The 16,372-nt window shown below is 38.6% G+C and overlaps 1 protein-coding gene across 2 annotated transcripts in view; it reads right to left on the minus strand.

Annotated features, from left to right (window-relative positions):
- LOC142740359 (ecto-ADP-ribosyltransferase 5-like) overlaps window positions 1-16,372 on the minus strand; it is a 32,052-nt gene that overhangs the window by 8,418 nt on the left and 7,262 nt on the right. For both annotated transcript variants that reach the window (XM_075849911.1, XM_075849910.1), the window contains exon 4: window positions 168-873. In XM_075849911.1, the coding sequence (XP_075706026.1) occupies window positions 168-873 (706 nt within the window). The remainder of the gene's footprint in view (window positions 1-167; window positions 874-16,372) is intronic.

The following is a 16,372-nucleotide window of genomic DNA, read 5'->3' on the forward strand; positions in this document are numbered from 1 at the left end:
ATAGAGTTACATGATAACATTCTGCTGCCTGCAGTCACCACTGGAAGGAGCTCACTCCAATGAAAAGACCAAAAGTTCATGAAAATTGACCCTAAACCAGATACAGTCATTTTAAGCGCTTCTCAGTTTTACTTTTACATTCAATATCTTATGACTTTCTTCCTTACCCCCCAGGTAGGCACAGTTGTAAAAGCTGCACCTCCTACTGGTGGTCTGCAGGATGAGCCTGTTCCCCTCCTTAATGTAGTCTGTGACCCTAAACACTTCGTCCACCGGTATGAGCACCTCCTTCTGGGACGGGTAGTATGAGAACTTCTCTATATCCGCTCCGAAACAGGTGGTAATATTGAAGAACGATGCGTTGCCAAATTGTTGTGCCTGCCCGATGTCAGTGGAGGAGGAAGAGAACTGGCTCAGTCTTATGGTGGCCTCAGGGTCAGGGGGCGGCTCAAACTGAACCTTACTGGCCCCTCTGTATGTGGACTGCGGTTTCCCTTCACATCCGGCTCGAAGCAAAGCCAGAGCTCTGGTAAGATAGAAATGCAATGAATGGAACCGGAAGGAGTCGGGATGTTGTCCATATTCCCGGACGGCGCGGTTCAGGTCTTTGTGGACGGGTAAATCCATGTAGGTATATAATAATAACGCCATCCCGTATTCATCCTTAAACCCATCAGGAAGACGTCCGATCCAAGACTTTCTTTGGTTCCATGTTGCGGATGAAATATTCCAGGCCTTGTCCAGCTCAGGTTGCTCCTCTCTTTCCGTCTTCAGTAATTCCGGGGTGATCGACTCCATTCTGTCGAGACATCCGATGTATTGGTCGTCAAATGAATCCTCGTACATTTCCAGCTGTACTCGCAGGCAGGAGACCTGAGAAGACCAAAAAAGTAATTGAAGTCACGAGGTGATATCATTATAAAATCATACAATACTGTGGATCAGTGGACAAGACGTCCCATAAATGGAAGTCAAAACAATGCCGACACTTTATAAGTTCTTAATGAAATCCAAGACCAGAATAAGATGAACACTTTCCAGGAAGACTTAAAGAGCACCAGTCACCTCTCCGGACATGCCTATTTTTAGTAAATACTTGTATTCCCCATGAAATAACAATTCTGGAGCATCTTTTCTTAGAACACTGTGTTGTGCCGTTCCTCTGTTATTCCTCCTAGAAATGTAGGAATAAATTGACAACTGGGTGTTACCATTAACGTTGTCAAAGGGGCGTGTCCCTACATAGTTTCACTCTGTCAGCACTGATTGGACAGTGTCAGTGTGTGTAGGGACACACCCCTAACTGGTGATACCCAGTAGTTAATGTATTTATACATTTCTAGGAGGAATAACAGAGGACTGGCATAATGTAAAGTTCTGAGAAAAGATGCTTCAGAATTGTTATTTCATGGGGAATACAACTATTTACTAAATTAGACGTGTCAGGAACGGTGATAGGTCCTCTTTAATGTTTAGTGTAATTTTCTATGTAAATCCCATCCACAAGTACAGGCCATCCCAATACCGACAGTCAATGTTCCTCCATTAACAGTGTCATCAGAGTGACCCCCATAAACTGTGCAAGTCAGATGCAAAGCTATAGCGGGTGTAGCGGTAGCAGTCACACCCTCACTCTAGTTCCCAAAGGGGCCCAAAGAAGCCAGTATTATAAATGCCACATCCTAGGTGGGGACCCTGTTACACATTTAACATTGGGTCCAATAGTTTCAAGTTACGCCTCTGGTGCTATCCTCTGTGATGCAGCTTAAGCCTGCCTCCTACTAGTGATAGATCAGTGACACTGCAGAGTCTCTGTGTATCCTATGTGATGCAGCTTAAACCTGCCTCCCCTGCCCCCTGCTATTGATAGATAAGTGACCTAGAACTTCTGTCCTCACACTGCAGAGTCTCAGTGTATCCTATGTAATGCAGTTTCAGTGTGTGTTCCCCTGCTTCTGATAGGGTTCTTCCTTGCAAACATAATGCAGGGTAAAGCAGAGAGGGGCAGCATCTCATAGAAATACACTGGACTCTCTGCACACAGCCCTCACAGATAGTATAGACAGTTATTGTGAGTCAGGGGAGTTTATAACTGCAGCTAATCATTGTATAGACTCTCCTATTCTATCACAGCCCTCCTGGTCCCTTAGATAGGGCAGATATTATCTCTTTAGCAGCACAATATATATGGGGGACATACAGAATAACTGTAATAACCGAGGTCATCCTGCTGACGTCTTCCTCTCCGGAGGTGCCAGCACATACACTAGGGTGCGTGTGCGAGCTCATTCCTGGCCTTAAAGGGCAAGCGCACGCACAAGTTAAACATTAACTAATTATTCCCAGATCACCCTGGACTATAAGAAGGGCCCTGCCCTTGCACTCCTTGCCATTGGCCGGTAGTATTTTTAGTATATTGTGTGGCAGTATTATTAGTACACAGTGGCAGTATTATTAGTACACTGTGTGGCAGTATTATTAGTACATTATGTGGAAGTATTGTTAGTACACTGTGTGGCAGTATTATTAGTACACTGTGTTGTGGTATTATTAGTACATTGTGTGGCAGTATTATTAGTACATTGTGTGGCAGTATTGCTAGTACACTGTGTGGCAGTATTATTAGTACACTGTGTGGCACTATTATTAGTACTCTGTGCGGCAGTATTATTAGTACACTGTGTGGCAGTATTATTAGTACACTGTGTGGCAGTATTATTAGTACACTCTGTGGCAGTATTATTAGTACATTGTGTGGCAGTATTATTAGTACTCTGTGTGGCAGTATTATTAGTACACTGTGTGGCAGTATTATTAGTACACTGTGTGGCAGTATTATTAGTACACTGTGTGGCAGTATTATTAGTAAACTGTGTGACAGTATTATTAGTACACTGTGTGGCAGTATTATTAGTATATTGTGTGGCGGTATTAATAGTACACTGTGTGGCAGTATTATTAGTACATTGTGTGGCAGTATTATTAGTACACTGTGTGGCAGTATTATTAGTACACTGTGTGGTTGTATTATTAGTACACTGTGTGGCAGTATTATTAGTACACTGTGTGGCGGTATTATTAGTACATTGTGTGGCGGTATTATTAGTACATTGTGTGGCAGTATTATTAGTAAATTGTGTGGCAGTGTTATTAGTACACTGTGTGGCAGTATTAGTACAATGTCGGTATTGTTAGTACACTGTGTGGCGGTATTATTAGTACATTGTGTGGCAGTATTATTAGTACATTGTGTGGCAGTATTATTAGAACACTTGTGTGACAGTATTATTAGTACATTGTGTGGCAGTATTATTAGTACACTGTGTGGCAGTATTATTAGTACACTGTGCTGCAGTATTATTAATACACTGTGCGGCAGTATTATTAGTACACTGTGTGGCAGTATTATTAGTACACTGTGTGCCAGTATTATTAGAGGACTGTGGCAGTATTATTAGTACACTGTGTGGCAGTATTATTAGTACATTGTGTGGCAGTATTATTAGTACATTGTGTGGCAGTATTATTAGTACATTGTGTGACAGTATTATTAGTACATTGTGTGGCTGTATTATTAGTACACTGTGTGGCAGTATTATTAGTACACTGCGTGGCAGTATTATTAGTACACTGTGTGCCAGTATTATTAGAGGACTGTGGCAGTATTATTAGTACACTGTGTGGCAGTATTATTAGTACATTGTGTGGCAGTATTATTAGAACACTTGTGTGACAGTATTATTAGTACATTGTGTGGCAGTATTATTAGTACACTGTGTGGCAGTATTATTAGTACACTGTGTGCCAGTATTATTAGAGGACTGTGGCAGTATTATTAGTACACTGTGTGGCAGTATTATTAGTACACTGTGTTGTGGTATTATTAGTACATTGTGTGGCAGTATTATTAGTACATTATGTGGAAGTATTGTTAGTACACTATGTGGCAGTATTATTAGTACACTGTGTTGTGGTATTATTGGTACATTGTGTGGCAGTATTATTAGTACATTGTGTGCCAGTATTGTTAGTACACTGTGTGGCAGTATTATTAGTACACTGTGTGACAGTATTATTAGTACACTGTGTGGCAGTATTATTAGTACATTGTGTGGCAGTATTATTAGTACACTGTGTGGCAGTATTATTAGTACACTGTGTGACAGTATTATTAGTACACTGCGTGGCAGTATTATTAGTATATTGTGTGGCGGTATTATTAGTACACTGTGTGGCGGTATTATTAGTACACTGTGTGGCAGTATTATTAGTACATTGTGTGGCAGTATTATTAGTACACTGTGTGGCAGTATTATTAGTACACTGTGTGGTTGTATTATTAGTACACTGTGTGGCAGTATTATTAGTACACTGTGTGGCGGTATTATTAGTACATTGTGTGGCGGTATTATTAGTACATTGTGTGGCAGTATTATTAGTAAATTGTGTGGCAGTGTTATTAGTACACTGTGTGGCAGTATTAGTACAATGTCGGTATTGTTAGTACACTGTGTGGCGGTATTATTAGTACATTGTGTGGCAGTATTATTAGTACATTGTGTGGCAGTATTATTAGAACACTTGTGTGACAGTATTATTAGTACATTGTGTGGCAGTATTATTAGTACACTGTGTGGCAGTATTATTAGTACACTGTGCTGCAGTATTATTAATACACTGTGCGGCAGTATTATTAGTACACTGTGTGCCAGTATTATTAGTACACTGTGTGCCAGTATTATTAGAGGACTGTGGCAGTATTATTAGTACACTGTGTGGCAGTATTATTAGTACATTGTGTGGCAGTATTATTAGTACATTGTGTGGCAGTATTATTAGTACATTGTGTGACAGTATTATTAGTACATTGTGTGGCTGTATTATTAGTACACTGTGTGGCAGTATTATTAGTACACTGCGTGGCAGTATTATTAGTACACTGTGTGGCAGTATTATTAGTACACTGTGTGCCAGTATTATTAGTACACTGTGTGACAGTATTATTAGTACACTGCGTGGCAGTATTATTAGTATATTGTGTGGCAGTATTATTAGTACACTGTGTGGCAGTATTATTAGTACACTGTGTGGTTGTATTATTAGTACACTGTGTGGCAGTATTATTAGTACACTGTGTGGCGGTATTATTAGTACATTGTGTGGCGGTATTATTAGTACATTGTGTGGCAGTATTATTAGTAAATTGTGTGGCAGTGTTATTAGTACACTGTGTGGCAGTATTAGTACAATGTCGGTATTGTTAGTACACTGTGTGGCGGTATTATTAGTACATTGTGTGGCAGTATTATTAGTACATTGTGTGGCAGTATTATTAGAACACTTGTGTGACAGTATTATTAGTACATTGTGTGGCAGTATTATTAGTACACTGTGTGGCAGTATTATTAGTACACTGTGCTGCAGTATTATTAATACACTGTGCAGCAGTATTATTAGTACACTGTGTGCCAGTATTATTAGTACACTGTGTGCCAGTATTATTAGAGGACTGTGGCAGTATTATTAGTACACTGTGTGGCAGTATTATTAGTACATTGTGTGGCAGTATTATTAGTACATTGTGTGGCAGTATTATTAGTACATTGTGTGACAGTATTATTAGTACATTGTGTGGCTGTATTATTAGTACACTGTGTGGCAGTATTATTAGTACACTGCGTGGCAGTATTATTAGTACACTGTGTGGCAGTATTATTAGTACACTGTGTGCCAGTATTATTAGTACACTGTGTGACAGTATTATTAGTACACTGCGTGGCAGTATTATTAGTATATTGTGTGGCGGTATTATTAGTACACTGTGTGGCGGTATTATTAGTACACTGTGTGGCAGTATTATAAGTACATTGTGTGGCAGTATTATTAGTACACTGTGTGGCAGTATTATTAGTACACTGTGTGGTTGTATTATTAGTACACTGTGTGGCAGTATTATTAGTACACTGTGTGGCGGTATTATTAGTACATTGTGTGGCGGTATTATTAGTACATTGTGTGGCAGTATTATTAGTAAATTGTGTGGCAGTGTTATTAGTACACTGTGTGGCAGTATTAGTACAATGTCGGTATTGTTAGTACACTGTGTGGCGGTATTATTAGTACATTGTGTGGCAGTATTATTAGTACATTGAGTGGCAGTATTATTAGAACACTTGTGTGACAGTATTATTAGTACATTGTGTGGCAGTATTATTAGTACACTGTGTGGCAGTATTATTAGTACACTGTGCTGCAGTATTATTAATACACTGTGCGGCAGTATTATTAGTACACTGTGTGGCAGTATTATTAGTACACTGTGTGCCAGTATTATTAGAGGACTGTGGCAGTATTATTAGTACACTGTGTGGCAGTATTATTAGTACATTGTGTGGCAGTATTATTAGTACATTGTGTGGCAGTATTATTAGTACATTGTGTGACAGTATTATTAGTACATTGTGTGGCTGTATTATTAGTACACTGTGTGGAAGTATTATTAGTACACTGCGTGGCAGTATTATTAGTACACTGTGTGGCAGTATTATTAGTACACTGTGTGCCAGTATTATTAGTACACTGTGTGACAGTATTATTAGTACACTGCGTGGCAGTATTATTAGTATATTGTGTGGCAGTATTATTAGTACACTGTGTGGCAGTATTATTAGTACACTGTGTGGTTGTATTATTAGTACACTGTGTGGCAGTATTATTAGTACACTGTGTGGCGGTATTATTAGTACATTGTGTGGCGGTATTATTAGTACATTGTGTGGCAGTATTATTAGTAAATTGTGTGGCAGTGTTATTAGTACACTGTGTGGCAGTATTAGTACAATGTCGGTATTGTTAGTACACTGTGTGGCGGTATTATTAGTACATTGTGTGGCAGTATTATTAGTACATTGTGTGGCAGTATTATTAGAACACTTGTGTGACAGTATTATTAGTACATTGTGTGGCAGTATTATTAGTACACTGTGTGGCAGTATTATTAGTACACTGTGCTGCAGTATTATTAATACACTGTGCAGCAGTATTATTAGTACACTGTGTGCCAGTATTATTAGTACACTGTGTGCCAGTATTATTAGAGGACTGTGGCAGTATTATTAGTACACTGTGTGGCAGTATTATTAGTACATTGTGTGGCAGTATTATTAGTACATTGTGTGGCAGTATTATTAGTACACTGTGTGGCAGTATTATTAGTACACTGTGTGCCAGTATTATTAGAGGACTGTGGCAGTATTATTAGTACACTGTGTGGCAGTATTATTAGTACACTGTGTTGTGGTATTATTAGTACATTGTGTGGCAGTATTATTAGTACATTATGTGGAAGTATTGTTAGTACACTGTGTGGCAGTATTATTAGTACACTGTGTTGTGGTATTATTGGTACATTGTGTGGCAGTATTATTAGTACATTGTGTGCCAGTATTGTTAGTACACTGTGTGGCAGTATTATTAGTACACTGTGTGGCAGTATTATTAGTATATTGTGTGGCAGTATTATTAGTACACTGTGTGGCGGTATTATTAGTACACTGTGTGGCAGTATTATTAGTACATTGTGTGGCAGTATTATTAGTACACTGCGTGGCAGTATTATTAGTACATTGTGTGGCAGTATTATTAGTACACTGTGTGGCAGTATTATTAGTACACAGTGGCAGTATTATTAGTACATTGTGTGGCAGTATTATTAGTACATTGTGTGGCAGTATTATTAGTACACTGTGTGGCAGTATTATTAGTACACTGTGTGACAGTACTATTAGTACACTGTGTGGCAGTATTATTAGTACATTGTGTGACAGTATTATTAGTACATTGTGTGGCAGTATTATTAGTACACTGTGTGGCAGTATTATTAGTACATTGTGTGGCAGTATTATTAGTACACTGTGTGGCAGTATTATTAGTACACAGTGGCAGTATTATTAGTACATTGTGTGGCAGTATTATTAGTACATTGTGTGGCAGTATTATTAGTACACTGTGTGGCAGTATTATTAGTACACTGTGTGGCAGTACTATTAGTACACTGTGTGGCAGTATTATTAGTACATTGTATGGTGGTATTATTAGTACACTGTGTGGCAGTATTATTAGTACACTGTGTGGCAGTATTATTAGTACATTGTATGGTGTTATTATTAGTACACTGTGTGGCAGTATTATTAGTACACTGTGCGGCAGTATTATTAGTACACTGTGTGGCCGCAGTATTAGTACACTGTGTGGCAGTATTATTAGTACATTGTATGGTGGTATTATTAGTACACTGTGTGGCAGTATTATTAGTACACTGTGTGGCCGCACTATTAGTACACTGTGTGGCAGGTCTATTAGTACACTGTGTGGCAGTATTATTAGTACATTGTGTGGCCGCATTATTAGTACACTGTGTGGCAGTATTATTAGTACACTGTGTGGCAGCATTATTAGTACACTGTGTGGCCGCATTATTAGTACACTGTGTGGCAGTATTATTAGTACATTGTGTGGCAGTATTATTATTACATAGTATGGTGGTATTATTAGTACACTGTGTGGCCGCATTATTAGTACACTGTGTGGCAGGTCTATTAGTACATTGTGTGGTGGTATTATTAGTACACTGTGTGGCCGCATTATTAGTACACTGTGTGGCAGTATTATTAGTACACTGTGTGGCCGCATTATTAGTACATTGTGTGGCAGTATTATTAGTACATTGTGTGGTGGTATTATTAGTACACTGTGTGGCAGGTCTATTAGTACACTGTGTGGCCGCATTATTAGTACACTGTGTGGCAGGTCTATTAGTACATTGTGTGGTGGTATTATTAGTACACTGTGTGGCAGGTCTATTAGTACATTGTGTGGCGGTATTATTAGTACACTGTGTGGCAGTATTATTAGTATATTGTGTGGCAGTATTATTAGTACACTGTGTGGCAGTATTATTAGTACACTGTGTGGCGGTATTATTAGTACACTGTGTGGCAGTATTATTAGTACACTGTGTGGCCGCATTATTAGTACACTGTGTGGCCACATTATTAGTACATTGTGTGGCAGTATTATTAGTACATTGTGTGGTGGTATTATTAGTACACTGTGTGGCAGTATTATTAGTACACTGTGTGGCAGGTCTATTAGTACATTGTGTGGTGGTATTATTAGTACACTGTGTGGCCGCATTATTAGTACATTGTGTGGCAGTATTATTAGTACATTGTGTGGCAGTATTATTAGTACACTGTGTGGCGGTATTATTAGTACACTGTGTGGCAGTATTATTAGTATAAAACAAGATTAGGTTTAGAAAACCATACCCAATAGAAAACCCAACAATAAATGCGATATCAATATCACACGGTGCCAATTCTGAAAGATATATATGTAAAACAAAAAAGAAAAACTATATCAGAAATATAACCAGGCACTCTTGGGTCATTGAAAAATTATGAAAATTTATTTATTATTAAAACTCCAATTATTTAGAGAATATAAATGTATTCACACAATTTAAAACATTTTTGTCTCCTGGCCAGGAAAAGGTTACATACAGATACAAAATATACTAATAAGTAGGAAGCATAGATGTACACCTTGTTTTCCCCACAAATCGGGGTAAATGGCAAGAAAATAGATCCAAGAAAAAATCGCTAGGTTGAATTCACACCTGCGTTTTTTTCCCCTTGCACATACTTATGTGTATTTCCTCCAAAAAATGACAGCAATTCTTGTCAAAAGAGCGTGTAGTAGATTTATGAGGAAGGCCTTCCCATATATGAAAGAAGCATACCCCTATAAAAATAAAGCTGTCATTCAGTAAGGGGTTTGTATTTTTTATTTGTGTGTGGCTCTCATTCCTCCCTTTCAAGGATCAATCTTGCCTCAGGGATCAGGGGTAATAGACAGTCTATTTCTTAGACCATTCCGGTCAAAATATATTCCTCCCGATCCTTATAATTATCACAGAGAGCTCCGTTCTTAATGATTTTATACTGCTTTTACCTTTAAACATGCACAAAGAGACGTGAAAGAGCAGCAGGCACAATTTGAAGCTCCAATGCCTCTCACCAGGTGGTATTCAGGTGAGATTCCGCCCATAAGCTCATACCTTCCTTCAAGCCTTTAGGATTGAGTTCTTCAATATAGGCTTTATTACGTCTCCGACATGCAAGGTTGCTCCACAGAAACATGTAGAGGTATTAGATCCAAAAGAAAGAGGGGCCCACACTTTCAAAAAGGTGATTTTCCAAACCATATAGTATCCATATAGTATCCTTTTTCGTGCGATGTTCCCAACACGGCCAGGGATTCACAAGGCAGAGTCTCGACGTCACTACCCGCCTTGCTTGATTAGGTCAGCTGACGCGTTTCATCCCTTATCGGGATTTCCTCAGAGCTGTCTTAGCAAGTCCAGCCAGATTCAGTGCATTTATAGGGTCCAACGTGCTTTCATTGGTTCTATAGTTGGGAATAAAATATCCCGTACCGAAGGTCTATGCTATTGCAAGATTACCCTCATATTCCTTCAACGAAGTGACAACAATAATTTTCTTTCTACATCAAAAAATATATGTTAAGGAAAAAACTGACAATCAATTAGTTCGATATTAATGAACATTTTAATCCCTATATAGATCGTGCATAATCAGTAATGTCCCTCATACGCTAATATATATGTGAAACTCGAGTTTTGGAGAAAATTACTTCCTGCCTAAATAAAGTTAAATAATATTACCCTTTCTGGAGGCAATGCTTAGGGACATTGGTCTCATCGACTGGTCCTCCCTCCTGTGTGAGGACAACCTAACAAAAAGGGAACGAAAGGCTCTGAAGGAATTGCAAAATTTCAAAAACATCGTGATAAAACCCAGTGATAAAGGGGGAAATGTTGTACTTCTCAAGGAGGAGGACTATGTCGGTGAGATTAAAAGACAGCTAGATACCGATGCGTATATCCTTCTAAAAGATAATCCATTGACCAATATAGCTGAGATATTGAATAGGAAGCTGTTATTTGCGTTAGATGAGGGTCTGATAAACAAACATGAATTACAATATCTGGAGGTGAGAGAGCCACGAATGCCCACTATGTATGTACTTCCAAAGGTGCACAAGGACAGGAATACTCCCCCGGGCAGACCCATTATTTCGGGCTGTGATGGCCCGACAGATCACCTTGGAAAATACATAGATGAGAAACTAAAACCCTTTGTCCGTACACTTCCTTCTTTTGTATTGGATACAGGAGATCTCCTTAACAAAATTTATAATCTGAGAATCGATGAGGATTTTCTTCTTGTTGGATTAGATGTAGAATCATTGTATACTTCGATCCCACATGACATTGGCTTAAGAGCAGCTGCACACTTCTTGGAGAGGAGGGGGGGTGATTGGGCCCATCAGAACGAATTTATTATAGAAATGTTAGAGTTCATTTTAAATCATAATTGTTTTTCCTTTGATGGCAAGTATTATCGCCAGACACATGGAACAGCTATGGGGTCCTCTTGTGCACCATCGTATGCCTGCCTACATCTGGGGTGGTGGGAGGAATTTATTGTGTACCCTCACCCCCTCTTTAGGAAGTGTGCCCGAACTTGGCTTAGATACATGGATGATATCCTGTTGTGTTGGAGGGGTTCCCTTGAATCACTGGAAGAGTTCATCAAGGATTTGAATATAAATAATTTAAATATCTTTTTGACATTCACTCATAGTAAAGATACTATTAGTTTCCTAGATCTTAACATCTATAAGGTGGAAAACAAATTGAAAACAACTACATATCGGAAACCAACATCGGGTAATACCCTATTAGCAGCAAGTAGTCACCATCCTGTATCTCAGATTAGGGGGATCCCAATAAGTGAATTCCTTAGAATTCGGCGTAACTGTTCGGAATTAAAGGACTTTAAGAATGAAGCAGAAGACCTATCGTCTCGTTTTGAGAATAGGGGGTACCCCAAGAAGTTAATCAAGAAGGGATACAATAGGGCATTAAGACATAATAGACAGGAAATCCTTCAAAGAAATAAAAGGAATAATGAGGACAAGAGAGTTAGATTCATTTCAAGATATGGGTCCCATTGGGAAATTTTGCGTAACTTGATGATAAAAAACTGGCCACATTTAACTTTGGACCAAAAAATTAATCAAATAGTTGGAGATACACCGAGTATGGTTCCCAGGAAGGCCCCTACATTGAGAGACATACTAGTCAGCTCGGAGTTCAAGAGAAGAACTCCAGAAAATGAGGCATGGCTACAAAAACGCCCCAAGGGAATGTTCATGTGTGGTTCGTGTAGATGTTGTAAATACGTGCTGAAGTCAAATACTTTCTCGGATAGTGAACACAAAAGGGAATTTAAAGTCCTTAATTATATTAACTGTCGTTCCACGATGGTTGTGTACTCGATTATCTGCCCTTGTGGAAAACAATATATTGGGAAAACCAAACGAGAACTGCACATACGCATAAATGAACACATTTTGGATATTTCAAAGGGAGATATAAAAAATCCATTGGCAGCACATTTTAAAACACACCATGAGCAATCACCTGCGGGCCTAAAATTCATGGGGATCTACCAACTGTTTGGGGATAGAAGAGGAGGTGATCGCAATCGTATACTTTTACAGAAGGAGACCATGTGGATTTATACACTGGGTACCCTAAACCCTAGAGGATTAAACAATGAAATAAAATTCAATATGTTTCTTTAATTTTCCATTTGGGAGGTAGCATGTGGACCTCCTCTGGGATGGCTGTTTTCCAGCGTCTTTAGAGGTCTCCTCCGGCCCCCTCCCATTTCATATATATCCCATGATGTGATAAAAAGATATGAAAAAATTTTTGATCCTAGGGGGCGCATGATTGACTGGATCCATACTCGGTAATTCTCATCGATTAACAAGAAGTATGGAATATCTCTTGGAATAATCAATTTGAGGGCCAAAAGGCAAAACTGATGGGGTGGGTTTTGCTCATAAATATAGAACAGGCCACTTTTCAGATAAATGACTTATCTTCCCTTTTGTTCCCCTCGTACTAAGGAGTTTCTTCATATGAGGAGGAGTACATAAGTGACATATCCGAGGATTAATGAGGTAGTGGGGGTTAATAGAGAACTTCATTCCATCTAAGTACATACTTTGATTTTTTATGGATTGTTCATTTATCCTGTTCCTTGATGATTGAATGTGTGGGGAATTATATGCTTGCCTCCCAGGATTGGTGGGGACCCGGGTTCTGTTGCCCCTCCAGGTATAAGAGCCCCCTCCCTGCCTTCCCTGGAACGTTGGTTTGATTCCGTCCGCATGTTCTTCGGTCATCGAATTGATAATTCATAGATGGAGTGGAATCATACCTATGGAGCAATGGCTCAAGGAAACTTCATATAGAATAACTGGCATAAGTATTTGGATACTCAGTATGAAATGCTTATTGACTTTACCCATATATATCTCTTTGTAAAAATTTGCAATATAAAATGTACAATTTTTGTAATGGCATTAAAGTATATTCAGGTAGTAAACAACTCTCTCCTACACTAGAGATCCATATGTATTTCCATGTGAGGGCACACCATGGACTGTCCTCCATCTATACAGGGATTAAAATACGTTGTGTACGTTGATTGACACTTTGTCCCTTGATGTCTCCTTAGACTTTTGGAGGTGTGGGGGTTTTTCGTGTTCCTTCCGGGGTTAGTGGGGACTTGGGACTTTGTTGCCCTTTTGGGTATGAGCCCCCTCCCTGCTGTCCCGGGAAGGCTCAATGAACTCCACCCATATTTTTTTGTCATAAAATTGAGAATTTACTCACATAATGGAACTATATTTATGGGTTATTTGCAAAAAAACGGGCTTGAATATCTTGACTAAATAAAAATGTAATAAACAAAAATGTAATATTTAAAAGCTCTTCGTATCTATGTCTCTCTATGTAAAAATATGGAAAGAAAAGTTTTTCTTTTTCTCTTTTTTCTTTTATTAAAAGGAAAAATATTTGTATTTAACATCTCAAAAAATATGTGAAATATGAAATGTATAACTTGGGTAATATTATTTAACTTTATTTAGGCAGGAAGTAATTTTCTCCAAAACTCGAGTTTCACATATATATTAGCGTATGAGGGACACTACTGATTATGCACGATCTATATAGGGATTAAAATGTTCATTAATATCGAACTAATTGATTGTCAGTTTTTTCCTTAACATATATTTTTTGATGTAGAAAGAAAATTATTGTTGTCACTTCGTTGAAGGAATATGAGGGTAATCTTGCAATAGCATAGACCTTCGGTACGGGATATTTTATTCCCAACTATAGAACCAATGAAAGCACGTTGGACCCTATAAATGCACTGAATCTGGCTGGACTTGCTAAGACAGCTCTGAGGAAATCCCGATAAGGGATGAAACGCGTCAGCTGACCTAATCAAGCAAGGCGGGTAGTGACGTCGAGACTCTGCCTTGTGAATCCCTGGCCGTGTTGGGAACATCGCACGAAAAAGGATACTATATGGATACTATATGGTTTGGAAAATCACCTTTTTGAAAGTGTGGGCCCCTCTTTCTTTTGGATCTAATACCTCTACATGTTTCCGTGGAGCAACCTTGCATGTCGGAGACGTAATAAAGCCTATATTGAAGAACTCAATCCTAAAGGCTTGAAGGAAGGTATGAGCTTATGGGCGGAATCTCACCTGAATACCACCTGGTGAGAGGCATTGGAGCTTCAAATTGTGCCTGCTGCTCTTTCACGTCTCTTTGTGCATGTTTAAAGGTAAAAGCAGTATAAAATCATTAAGAACGGAGCTCTCTGTGATAATTATAAGGATCGGGAGGAATATATTTTGACCGGAATGGTCTAAGAAATAGACTGTCTATTACCCCTGATCCCTGAGGCAAGATTGATCCTTGAAAGGGAGGAATGAGAGCCACACACAAATAAAAAATACAAACCCCTTACTGAATGACAGCTTTATTTTTATAGGGGTATGCTTCTTTCATATATGGGAAGGCCTTCCTCATAAATCTACTACACGCTCTTTTGACAAGAATTGCTGTCATTTTTTGGAGGAAATACACATAAGTATGTGCAAGGGGAAAAAAACGCAGGTGTGAATTCAACCTAGCGATTTTTTCTTGGATCTATTTTCTTGCCATTTACCCCGATTTGTGGGGAAAACAAGGTGTACATCTATGCTTCCTACTTATTAGTATATTTTGTATCTGTATGTAACCTTTTCCTGGCCAGGAGACAAAAATGTTTTAAATTGTGTGAATACATTTATATTCTCTAAATAATTGGAGTTTTAATAATAAATAAATTTTCATAATTTTTCAATGACCCAAGAGTGCCTGGTTATATTTCTGATATAGTTTTTCTTTTTTGTTTTACAGTATTATTAGTACACTGTGTGGCCGCATTATTAGTACACTGTGTGGCCGCATTATTAGTACACTGTGTGGCAGTATTATTAGTACAATGTGTGGCAGTATTATTAGTACACTGTGTGGCGGTATTATTAGTACACTGTGTGGCCGCATTATTAGTACACTGTGTGGCAGTATTATTAGTACACAGTTTGGCAGTATTATTAGTACACTGTGTGGCTGTATTATTAGTACACTGTGTGTTGGTATTATAAGTACACTGTGTGGCAGGTCTATTAGTACATTGTGTGGTGGTATTATTAGTACATTGTGTGGTGGTATTATTAGTACACTGTGTGGCGGTATTATTAGTACACTGTGTGGCCGCATTATTAGTACACTGTGTGGCAGTATTATTAGTACATTGTGTGGCAGTATTATTAGTACACTGTGTGGCAGTATTATTAGTACACTGTGTGGCAGTATTATCAGTACACTGTGTGGCAGTATTATTAGTACATTGTGTGGCAGTATTATTAGTACATTGTGTGGTGGTATTATTAGTACATTGTGTGGCTTTATTATTAGTACACTGTGTGGCGGTATTATTAGTACACTGTGTGGCGGTATTATTAGTACACTGTGTGGCGGTATTATTAGTACACTGTGTGGCAGTATTATTAGTACACTGTGTGGCGGTATTATTAGTACACTGTGTGGCTGTATTATTAGTACACTGTGTGGTGGTATTATAAGTACACTGTGTGGCAGGTCTATTAGTACATTGTGTGGCAGGTCTATTAGTACATTGTGTGGCAGGTCTATTAGTACACTGTGTGGCAGTATTATTAGTACACTGTGTGGCAGTATTATTAGTACACTGTGTGGCAGTATTATTAGTACACTGTGTGGCGGTATTATTAGTACACTGTGTGGCGGTATTATTAGTACACTGTGAGCGGTATTATTAGTACAC

The sequence above is a fragment of the Rhinoderma darwinii genome, chromosome 2 (genome assembly GCF_050947455.1).
Source record: "Rhinoderma darwinii isolate aRhiDar2 chromosome 2, aRhiDar2.hap1, whole genome shotgun sequence".
NCBI lineage: Eukaryota > Metazoa > Chordata > Amphibia > Anura > Rhinodermatidae > Rhinoderma > Rhinoderma darwinii.